The sequence below is a fragment of the Hevea brasiliensis genome, chromosome 15 (genome assembly GCF_030052815.1).
Source record: "Hevea brasiliensis isolate MT/VB/25A 57/8 chromosome 15, ASM3005281v1, whole genome shotgun sequence".
NCBI classification, from domain to species: domain Eukaryota; kingdom Viridiplantae; phylum Streptophyta; class Magnoliopsida; order Malpighiales; family Euphorbiaceae; genus Hevea; species Hevea brasiliensis.
The window spans coordinates 54,460,697-54,473,373 of record NC_079507.1 but is presented as its reverse complement, the minus strand read 5'-3'; the positions used below and the strand labels follow the sequence as shown (position 1 = coordinate 54,473,373).

The following is a 12,677-nucleotide window of genomic DNA, read 5'->3' as shown; positions in this document are numbered from 1 at the left end:
TTTAATTGAAATTAAGTCATAAATCAAAATTTTAATTAATTTCAACTCTTCGCAAATTTTTCAGAAAAATTCGGCAGAGTGCCGTCTATAGTTTGGGAAAACAGTTCTTCAAAAACCTGTGAAAAATGCTTCCAATATTTTGTTTATCCACAACTCCAGTAAATTCAATATCATCCCACAATTCAACATAAGTAACTCAATGCACAATCAAACTCAATTTGACTTAAATCAACACTGAAACATTTCATTTCATTCTCACAAATTCCATTATAAGGAAAATAATTTATCATTCACTAAACTTAGAAAGAACTTTAAATATTTTCATTCATTGGAGTACTAAAATTAGTATTACGAAACTTTATAAGTAAATAAAATCTCAAACTAATATTACAATAATTTGTATTAGATTACATTCCAAAATAATATTTCAAAAGGGTTTATACAACTGCTCGAATGAAATTACATACATATAATTACATGATTACATCAAAATCTAATGCACAGGTATACACCTATAATATACTGAAAATTTATTTTTCATACGTCTTCAAGTCACAGCCTCTAGTGATCTCACTCAGCTACTTTGTCCTTACTTTCACCTGCGATAACATACAAAACTATCGCTAAGCAGTGAACTCATTGGTGTATAACTAATAAATTTAAATGTGATAAAAAAATATACGTTGACAAATCATAGAAAAAATTAGAAATGTCGATTTCTTCATAATTCATAAAATCAAAGTCAATATTTTCAATAATACAAATCAAATATTTAAATGACATTGATCAATAATTAAAAATTTCCCAAATCATACATGGACATTTGAAATATTTCCATGAATCATGGAAATAAATATTAAATTTCACAAAATAAATTAAAACATAAAAATATAAACCAACTAAAATAAATAATCACTTTTAAATCATTTGTGCATAATTTTCCTTTTACAATCACCATTGCTCATTTTCCAAAACCATTCTTATTCTCACTAACTTCATGCAAGACTAATCCATAAGGGTCATCTTCAAAGTGATTCTCACTCCCTATGGTAGGGGAGATCGAATCGTACACATTCCATCCATTACACCATAACAATTTAATTTCCGAAAATGGCCATTTTCAAAGTAGATCTAACCTCTTATTTGAGGAAGATCAAATCATCAATGTGCACATACCATGGTAATCAAAAACAAAGCTAACACCAGTTCTCAACAAATGAGGGATGAGTAATAACCATATCGAGCATTAGTAGTGAGATACAAACTAACATTCAAACATTCATTGCTCCTTTTATGAGCATAAAATCATAACACAAATCATTTTCATGCCATTCTCAATAATCAAAGTTTTTCCATGCAAGCCACAATTCAAATTAAATTTCTATTTTCCATGCAAACCCCATTTTAATCACAATTTCTCAAAATCAAATTCATTCACACCATAATAATATTCAGTAATTGTTGAAATAAAAATCAATATTTAATGAACATAATACATGAAGAAAATCAAACCATTTAATCAATTGAATATGTAAAACAATTAATAGTTAAGAAGTAGTTGTGCACAAACCTCTTTAGCTTATCTTAATTCAATTTTCTCTAATTCCTTCCTTGGAAGGCTCTTTTCTTACTGAAACACAAAATTAAAGTGTTTCAATATCTATTCAATTTATTTCTAACTAATAAATCCAACAGTTAAATTTTGTACACTTAATTTATCCACTAAGATTTATAACTTTTGAGTTCTTTGCAATTGTTGTACTTGTGGTTACTATTCACTTCACTATTCAAGTCAAAATATTGATTTTTTTCATACTTAAGGGGTATACTAGTTCTAATTACACCCACATATCACATTTTGTATTATAATTGTGTTGGCATTGATTGCCAATTGAAATTCCAAACTCCATAAGTGAAATTCTAACGTTTTAGTTTTGGGTCTTTTGATTCTACTGTTCCATTGGACCTTCTACAGTGGAAATTTGGCCAATTTTCCTACATTAAAGTTGTTCCTTACTGTCTTAGCTTTAACTCCCTTTTTGAATCACTCCATTTAGAGTTTTGTAGCTCAAGTTATGGCCATTTAACCATAATTGGCCGGATTTGCCAAAGTCCAGATTTCTAGGCAAGTTTAGGATTCTGGCAGTTTTGGTGACCCAATTTTGGTTAGTAATTGGATTTAGTTCTGGTCAGAATTTGGGTTTGTGTTCTTCATGAAAGTATTCTACTATGTCATAGCTTTCTAAAAAAATCAGGCCATTTGGACCTTCCTACACCAAGTTATGACTATTTGAACATGTACTATTTATATGGTCAGTTTTGTCCAGTGACAAGGTACCAATTTCGGATTTGATCAAATTTTACACTAACTTGTGGTCAGTTTTAGGGCAAGGTTTCTATATAAAAATTGTTGCTTTGGGTCTTAATTTTCATCTCTAATTGGCCTCACACCAATTGGAGCAACAGAATTCAACTTATAATATTCTAAGTGGACAGGGGTCAAGCTATCCAGAATGCATCAAGTCCCTAACCATAATTTCAATCACTTCCATTTCTCAATTCACATTCATAAGTACTCTAATTGACCAATTTAAAGATCAATAATGTCAATTAGCCATCAATTGACCAATCTCCAATTTTCCCCCACAACCCTAATTGTATAACCGTAATTTCACACACATGCAAATTCATGCCATCTTATTACATTAAATCTTCATACAACTTCATATGGACAAGTTTTCTTCATTAATTCCATCAAATCACCACAAAACCTAAGATATCCTAGGCTGGCCAAAATTTTAACTTCAATATTCATGCATAATTCTTCAATTTCCTAGGTTATTTTCTCATATCCAAATGTAATTTCATGCATCCATAATCATTTGGGTTAGGGAGACAACTTACCTCAAATGGCCATTCTTGTATCTTCAATTTCTTTAATCTTTTCTCCTCCTTTTTACTTCTAATCTCACTACTAAGACTCAAAATGAATTTTTCTCTCAAGAAGCTATGGAAATTTTAAGGAATTTTTGGTGATTTTAGAGCTTGAAATGCTCTTTAATGGAGGTAAAAAGAGAGGAAAGAGAGAGAAAGAATGGGACGACAATCCTAATGAAGAAGACCCAAAATTTTGTCTTTTTAATTGTGTTTTATTTACTTTTATAATTATCCAATAAAAATGATTTAATTAAATAATAATTAAATTTGTTTTATTAGGTCATGCTTACTTATGCATGATGATGTCATAAAGTTTTTATTTCCATTTTCTTTTCTTTCCATAACCTCTTCACTTTAAATATAAATTTCATAAATTTAATTTCTGACATGTTAATGGATATTTAGGCCAAGAGTCACCTCTAAAGGTGAATTGACCAAATTGCCCCTTATCTGTCTGATCTGTTTTTCCAACAGTGTTAAATTGCTTCTGGAACCCTGATTCAATTATTTGAACTTGTTCTCAATTCTTTTTTGTGGTTTTCATAGTTCCCCTAACTTTCTAATGATTCTTAGACCTGGGGTGCCATAGGGTCCCACACAAAATCAGGGTAGCGACTGAGCTCACAGTTACTTCTCGGAACGATCGCCCATCACTGTGGCCTTGGCTCATTTAACCCATTATGCTTTGTTTTCTTCATTTCTTTTTTACCTTCATATAATTGCTATTTATTTTTATCTATAGTTTTTCTAGGTGACTTAATTATGATTACGACACCACACTATCAGACGGACATCGATTGCAAAAAGCGATGGTATGACTGGTATCAATGTAAGGATGTTACATGGTCCATGCCTCCACTAAGGTCTTGGCATCTGCAATTGTATTTATCATAGAAAATGTTACTGAAGCAATTAGGGCTACCAAGATTAATTGATCCTGACAATCCCAAAATTCATAATCAGGATTTGAAACTTGTTGACCCTCCTTTTCAATCGTGGCAAAAGGAGGTTTAATGGTGCCAAGAACATAACCCATGAGATTATGTCCTTGAAGTAAAGGAGTAATTTGAGCTCTCAATGTGGAGTAGTTTTGAGGGGTAAGCTTTAATGGTAATTGGGAACCATTGATAGCAACCAACGATTTGCCAGAGGAGTGAGTAATATTACTTGTGCTAGTGGAAGTCATGATGAAAAAAAAAATTCAATTATATATGAATTGGATCACTGCTCTGATACCATGTAAATTACTTGTAAAAATGGAATGATCAAAACTTGATTTCTTTACTTGAACTGCTGAGGTATTAATAGGTACAAGATGAGCTTTTAGTTACAATAGAATCCTATAAACAAGTAACTTAAATTTGAATGAGTGTATCTAATTTGTTACATCTTAAATTATTTGAATTAGTCAAAGTGATTGAGATTTATCCTTTATTTGATCTTTTCCTAAACTTGAATCTAAGTAGGGATATCCTTAACACTTAACACTAGACAGACTTCAAATCAAAATCGGAATTGCTCACCTTATATGAATACACATGAATTTACTAATTTCATATATTGATTTTTTATTTCCTATGGTGATCAAACAATGTCCCCTAATCAGAATCCTTTTTCATTTTTATTTTTCAGCAATCATGGGGAAAAACTATAAGAGTTTAGCATCTTAATACAGCCATTTGGCAAGGCATTGATATCCCCCTTGGATGCGGGAGGGACGTGGTTAGATTCCCAGTCCATGCCCAATTAGTAGGTGGTTTTGATGTGTGCTGTGGGTTAGGAAACATTACTCCTTTCCAACATGCATGGTTGGAATCTATATCCATGCTTTTCTAAACACCATTCAAGTTTAGTTATTCCACAAAATGTTCATTTTGATCTCTCTATTAGAGATATATGTTCTTCATGCTACCCAATATAACAAGCGTTCAAGAAAGTTCAAGTTTCTTTGGATCAAGTGGAAAGTGGTCATTTATGTGTTGATTAGCTTGTTAATTTTGCTTATCATAAGTTTAATTCTCTTGAGATTGATCATGAAAAATAAAAAGGATGAGCAAAGTAAAACCACAAATCTTTTAGTCAAGAAAACAAACCCAAAAACTCGGTCAAGCAAAAACAACCTAAATCATCACATTGCCAATAATACAGCCTTGCAATTAATAACCATTGAAACACAGTCCTTACATTTCCCTAACTTCCCTCCTCCCCTCATCCTATATAACTTCTTTCTCCTCCCACCCATTTCCTTCATTCTACAGCTTTGCAGTGTTTCTCTATATATTGTAGAGAGATACTGCATACTGCATAGAATCCACTAAACATTAAACTCTAAAAAAGTAAAAAACTCTAAACTCTTCAAAACCCCAAAAATACATCAATAACCACAATGGCACGTCAAGTTCTTGTTCTTGCTCTTATCTTTGTTGCCATAGCTGGGGCTTTCGCAGCTAATAGTTCTGCACCTGCAGCCACCCCATCATCCTCTCCTTCAGGGAAGAACTCTAGCTCTGCAGCTCCTTCTGAGGCTCCTGCAGCATCTGCTAAATCTCCCAATGCTTCAGCTTCTGCACCTACTGCTAATGCTACAGCCCCTACCAACGCTAAAGCTCCTTCCACCGCGAAAGTCCCCACCAACGCTAAAGCCCCTTCCACAGCTAAAGCCCCCACCACCGCTGGAGCACCCAAGTCCTCTGCTAAAGCCCCCACTACCGCGGCTGCTCCCAAGTCTTCCGCTGCTGGCCCCAAAGCCTCTTCTGGCCCTTCTCCTTCCTCTTCTGATGAGGGTTCCGCCCCTGAGGGTGCAGCTCCTGAGGGTGATGCCTCCTCTCCTCCTGCACCTTCCAGCGAGGGCTCCCCAGCTGCTGCCGGTGGCCCAGCTGCATCTGATGTTCCCAGCAGTGATACCCCTGCTGAGGCTCCAGCCGGCAGTGACGCTGCCACCCTGAAGGTCTCGGCTATTGCTGGTGTTGCCACAGCTGCTGGATTCTTCTTCTTGTCCTTCTAAGCTTATTGTGATGGAAATGCACGTTAAATCATGATGATGAGATTGTATTTTGGGAGCGCATGTAATACTTTTATTGGAATCGTTTGTTTGAAGAAGAAGAAAGAAGAAGAAGAGGAAGAGAAGCCATGATATTATTTAGTATTACAGGCAGAGGCTGCTGTCATTTTCAAAGTTCTTTAAGCCAAATATTTATTATGTGCTTCTTTTTTGGCGGATTACTTAATTTCAATTTTCAACCCTTGGAGAGGAATTGGCTTGTTTTCTTTAACTAATTTGCTCTTATATTTTCGTTAATCTTATATATATATATATATATATATATGTGAACGGATTTCTTATTTAGGCTCAATCTACCATGAATTAAGACATAAATGTATAGTTTCACTCATCGAGAAACTCTTGTCTAGACTCAATTTACTATAAACTTAACATATAAACATGTGACGTTCATATATTTAGTAGGAAAATCTCACCATACATATTATATATTGGATTCATGATAGACTAAATCATATTGCGTCTTATGTCTTGGGCAAGAAAAATTCATGACTCACCTATTAAATATATAAATATCACTATACATATCGTGTCTTTGATCCATAATAGGCTCATATTGCGTCTTATATCTTGAGCAAGAAAAATTTGTGATTCACCTATTTAATATATAAGTTTCACGTGTTTGTATTTTTTACAATAAATTAAATATAAACAAAAATTTCAAAATAATCTCCCAATGGTCAGAGACATGGTTATTTTTGACGTATTAGAGTAGTAGATTCTCTCTATCTATATAATGCATTTAATTCTTTCTTGATTTGTTTTGCCAATTTTTTTTTTTTAAATTCCTTTTGTTTTAATACTATTAGATAGTGAAGATCGTTCCTATAATTTTTTCTTATTTCGTTTCTTGTACATTAGTAAACACTGAGGAAAAGAAATTGATGTTTGATATGTTCAATTTTATTTTGAATTAAGATTTTTTTTGAACAAAAAAATTGAATTTCACAAATATTTATAAAATTTATTTTACAAAATTTTTATTTGATAAATTTGGTACACACAAAAATTATTTAGGACTCTAGATTTTTAAATACACAACATTTTTGTGCTTAAACTAAATTTTATCAAAATAAGTAGATTTTTGTAAATGAATTCAAAAATAGCTTTGGTATAATCTGCAAATAAATTCAATCTTTAATAAACAAAAATACCAAATATGAAATTTACTTGCAAATAAATCTTATTGATAAAATAAAATAATTTAATTTCTTGTTTATTTATTTTAAACAAAATATTATTATATTATTAGTTATATGTGTACTAGATTGCTAGTCCATATTTAAGTATTTAACTTTTTTTTTATAGGGAATTGAGTGAGTAGAGACTTGAACTCGACACCAGCTAAATAAGTAATATACTTTTAGTCATTAAATCAAATTCGGCTAAGTGAAGTATTCAATTTTTAACATGGTAGTTAATAAATTTTTGAAGAGAAAGAAAATAAGCAAAGTATGAACCACAGTATAAAATAGATATTCAGCTATGGAAATGGAAATAAGGAAACTTTAATTAGCACTTGAGCTTTTGTTTGGATGCATGTTTATTTATTTTTTAACATTAAAATTTCAAAGATAATGAATATTTTTGAAGTGTAATTGATAAAAAAAATAAATGAATTTTTTTTTAGTTAACGAGCTATAATTGTACTAGAGTTATTTTTAGAATGATCAAATCTCTCAGAGTTCAAATCAAATAAAAAAAATTTAACAACTATTTCAACCTTGTAGGGTCAGAGGATGGATGGTTATTTTTTATCAAATTGCTGAAAAAATTCAGCATAAAAAGGAGAAAAAAAAATTGTGGATCCACAATTTATTCCATGCAAATTTAACAAAAAATATAAATCACAGGTGTAATTGACTATTATTCTACCACAAAGGAAATATATATATATATATATATATATATATATATATATATGTATATATATATATATATTAAAGATTCAATAACATTTAACCAAAAGGTTACACATGTATTCACGGGCATTTTATTAAAACATGGCAACTGAAAAAATTATTTATCAAAACGGGATAGCTTAAAAATCATTTATCAAAATAGGTGAATTTTGCCGATCGGGAGGAGAGGAGTAAGGAGACTCTTTCAAACTAGCGATTAAACAGTAAAAAAAAAAACAAAGCATAAAATGGTCAAAAAATAAATATTAAATATGATAAACGTGATTTATAAAGGAGGTTAAGTTGGTATACTCTATTTTAAGTTCTATTTTAAATAGAATCTATGTCACGATCTGATTTTTAGATCAGACCGGTACTAGAACTTGAATTGGTATAAAGCCTTTAAAGTCCGTAATAAGCCTACATAACTACAACCTAACAACCAAATCCAAAATGGAGGGTCCAAATTAAAAAAGCAAACATATAGAGTTTTATCATAAAATAGATAATCCAATAGGAAGAAAACTCACTAACTTGTATCACAAACAAAACCATACTTGGGAAGTTCAGCTTACCCTCACAAACTACATCAACATCCAATGTCAAAATGGAGAGTTCAACTCACCCTAAATCTAGTATCATAAGAGCACCTTAATTCAAATACATTAGTTTTACGTTTCAAGAATACCACTACAGTCATTGCAGAGTTTTAGATATAAATAATAAAATTAACAATTAATATATTAACCATTTTTGAATTTCCCTATGAAAAAGAAAATAGGTTAACTCCAAAATAGCATCTACTTGTCACCTGGAAAAAAATAATTGAACAGGGGTGAGCGTTCGACTCAGAGAGTTAGATATTGATTATAATTATAATTTATATAATTATCTAAAATTAATGCATTCCTAAGTATAAAATGCACATCGAGCACTTATTATCAAGCAAATCACCCAGTTCTCACACATGAAGATAATTTCAAGCTATACACGCACCCAAAATAGCATTTCCATGCATACTATGAGAGTTGATCCCCTATCTAGCTCTCTTATTTCAAAACCTGCCAGCAAGCTAAACTCAAGCTGGACTTTGGCTTCAATCCATGTGTAGGGGGCTAGTGAGATCAGTTCAAAGTTGTGTCTCACCCTGACTTTTCATATCCATAGGGACTGAGTTCTAGCGAGGCTAGTTCAAGCTGCAACTACCGGTCCAATCCATATCCATCCTATACCACATATGTATAACACAGTTCCAAATTATTCTCAAGGCGACCAAAACAAGTAATTAACAATAATTAAATATGCAATAATAGGAATGTCTCTAATGTATTTTAACTAATATTATATGCATAAATAAATATTTATAAAAATGCATGATAATGCCAGATATATAAATAATATTAAAATTACAAAACTAATAAACATTTAACTCACAGTGTGACCCAATGCCTATTGATTCTCTTGGGAAGAAGAAAATGGTTGATTTGAATCAACATACCAAATAACTATCAAGAATAGACCAATAATAATTAATTAAAGAAATAAAAGACTTTCCAGGTTCGTACCGAAAATTCGACAGAGTTTCTCTCATACATAGAACCTAATCTTCTTACAAGAAAACACAATTTATATCTCAACAACTCAAATGCCTTAGGCCTACAATACAATACAGTACAATACTCGTTAAGGGCTTACCAAAATCGATTAACTAGTATTATTGCTTGACTTCAACTTAGGAGCCTAAAATACAGTATTGTTAAAAAATAATCAATTCACTTTCAAAAATTTTATAAATATTCCTAGATATTTTTAACAATATTATCTTAATATTACAATTGAAATTACTATGTTTCATTCGCCCACAAATATTTTATTAACTATCAAACTATAGCTCAACTTAAGGTAAAAAAAGTGAATTTACATTTAGAGTTACTGACGCTAATTCTGACACATGAAATACGTCTGGAGCATCTGAAAATGGAAGGAATGACTATAATATCGACATACTTCCGAGCTAGGTCTTAGAGCTCGTATGTCCAAATCAAAATTACAGTCTCAGAAGTCGATGAAATTTTTCCTAAATGAAAGTACCTACACAAAATTTAAAGTATAAAAGATTAGAAAATAATTTTATTTAACCCAAAAGACAGCTTGCATTGGCACAGTTAAATTTTTTAGAAAAATTCAATTTGAAAGAAATTTATTCAAAAGTTAAAATGAGTTAAAACTTTTAAAATTTGATTCGCAAAAACTGAGAAATGATACCAAATAAACTTGGTATCATATGAGGAGTGTTTTGATATAAAAGTGCCAGAAAAAGGTGACCAAGAGAAAGAAGATAGGGCAAAAAAAAAAAAAAAGGAAAAGAGAGAGAGAGAGAGAGAGAGAGAGAGAGAGAGAGAGAGAGAAAACGTGGGATGGCTGCGTTGTAAAATTTTATTACCTTTTTTTTTTACTTTTCACTTTTAAATTCTTAAATTTTTTTTAACAAGGTTTAAAGTATCTTTAATGAAGTTTAAAATACTGTGCTACAAATAAATTAAATTTAATAATAACAATATACACAATATATTAAAACAACAATATAAATTATATTTAATACATAAATCATAAAAATTTAATTAAATTTAATTTGATATAGTTAAGATACTATTTATTTTAGTACATAATAATATATTTATTATTTATGCTATTACTATAAAATAATATTATAATAAAATTCTAAATTAAATATATTAAAAATTAAAATTTAAAATTTAAATTTATAATTTCAAAATAATTTCATAAAACCATCTTTAAATAATAAAATAAATCTTAAAATAATATAATTAATGAATTATTTATTTTCTTTAAATTTTTATAACATTACAATCTACCCATAAGACTCCTTTAAAAGTAGTGCCTAGCTACAAGACTCCTTAAAAAAAAAAAAAAAAAAATGGCGGAGTGGAGAGCAAGATGCCATTAAAAAAAGAATCTAAATGCTAAACTACATCTATAAAAGCGCCTAGTATTTGGAGCAGACCCATGCGTAGCAGACCGATGGACGCGATTAATTAATTATTAGTTTAAAAAAATTTTGAGAACATGATTTTAATGAATATTTAAATTCAAAAAATAATAAAGTAAATTTATTTTTAATAAATGAGTTAAAAGTAAATTTATTTTTAATAAATGAGTTAAAAGATAAAATTAAAATTTTTTTAATAAATGAGTTAAAAGATAAAGTTATGTTTATTTATATAGTTGTTGTATATTTAAATTTTTGTTATGTTGATGTGAACATTTTCAATTTATTGTGCTTATTATAATAATTTGTATACATGTGACAAAATATAACATAGAATTTAAGACAATAATTTAGGAAAAAAATATAATAGTAGTTAGGAGAGTTATCTTGATGCATGTAATAAAATATATTTATTAAAAATATGATAGGGTCTAAAATACGAAAGGGTAGATTTAATTAAGTTTATAAAATTTATATTATGTAAAATTGAATATAAGAAAAATTAAAGTAAATAAGAATTAGATAATTAGATGTGTTTTATATTACATTAATTAAATGTTAAGTGTAAGATTTATATATTTTCGGAAATATTAATTTAAATTAATAAATCTATTAAGATTAAATATAGTTTGTTTAAATAAAAAAAAAACACTAAATATATTAATTTAAAATGAAAAATATAATTAAAGATTTTTGAAAAAAATAAAAAGTAATGTTTTTTTTTATTTAAATATTGTATATTTTATTGGAATAATTTTATTTTGATAAATGACTAAAATTTGGACATTAAATTTTATTTTAGCCTTTTTTTTTAATCTAAATATTCATTAAAATCATGTCATACTCTATGTTTTCACATTAAACTCAAAATTTTTATAAACTAATTATTAATTAATCACGTTCATTCGTATGTCACTCCCCCATTATACATAAGTGTCCGCTCTAGGCATTAGATGCTTTCATGAATGTAGTCTATACTTTTAAAAGAGTCTTGTAGCTAGACAATACATAAAATAGAGTCTACCAACTTAACCTCTATTATGAATCATGTATATCATATTTAATATTCATTTTTTGACTTGTCTTCACATGCTTTTTTTTTTTAATTTTTTACTTTTCAAATTACTCCATTTTGATAAATAATTTTTTCAATTGCCATGCCTTGAAAAAATGCCCTGCATTCACATTATTTGATATTTGGCAAATTAAAAATAATAATTTTATTCAAAATTTCAATTTAATTTATCTTTTCCCAATTATAAATTTAATCATTTAGTTTTAGAAAATATTTAACTGAATAATTTTATCTAAAATATATAATTATTTAAATTTAAAATATAAGATAATATATATATATATATAATATGATAAAAATTAATACAATATAAAATTTTTTATCAATATATAATGAAAATAAATACTTCAAGCGATTGAAGTTTACTCATTTAAATTAAATAAAAATTAAAAGTGAAACTTAAAAATATTACCACGCAACGCACGGCAGAAAACTAATTCTTATCTAAATTTTATCTATTATGGACTAAAAATACAAATATGTGATAATCATATATTTAATAAATTTATCTTATATTTTGAATATATGATAAATTAAATCTAGACAAGAAAATTTTATATTAGAAATATACGAGATTCAATAATTTTGATTAATTCGAAGATAATTTTGATATTTGAATAAAATTTTATTGATGCTACCGGTGCCTTTGTGGTCTTCATCCTCATGACACGTAGACCTACAATAAGAAAGAAA

The 12,677-nt window shown here is 29.0% G+C and overlaps 1 protein-coding gene and 1 pseudogene across 1 annotated transcript; one reads left to right on the top strand and one right to left on the bottom strand.

The window, feature by feature from the left end:
* LOC131174060 (protein SIEVE ELEMENT OCCLUSION B-like) overlaps positions 1 to 4,123 on the bottom strand; it is a 33,734-nt pseudogene extending 29,611 nt beyond the window's left edge.
* A 1,200-nt stretch (positions 4,124 to 5,323) lies between these two features.
* Positions 5,324 to 5,941, top strand: LOC110656528 (classical arabinogalactan protein 6-like). The gene has a single exon (XM_058137102.1). The coding sequence runs from the start codon at positions 5,324 to 5,326 to the stop codon at positions 5,939 to 5,941; it is 618 nt and encodes a 205-aa protein (XP_057993085.1).
* Positions 5,942 to 12,677: the final 6,736 nt, after the last annotated feature.

Excerpts from the sequence above, each read along its gene's own strand:
- LOC110656528 (XM_058137102.1), top strand. The coding sequence starts at position 5,324 with ATGGCACGTCAAGTTCTTGTTCTTGCTCTTATCTTTGTTGCCATAGCT.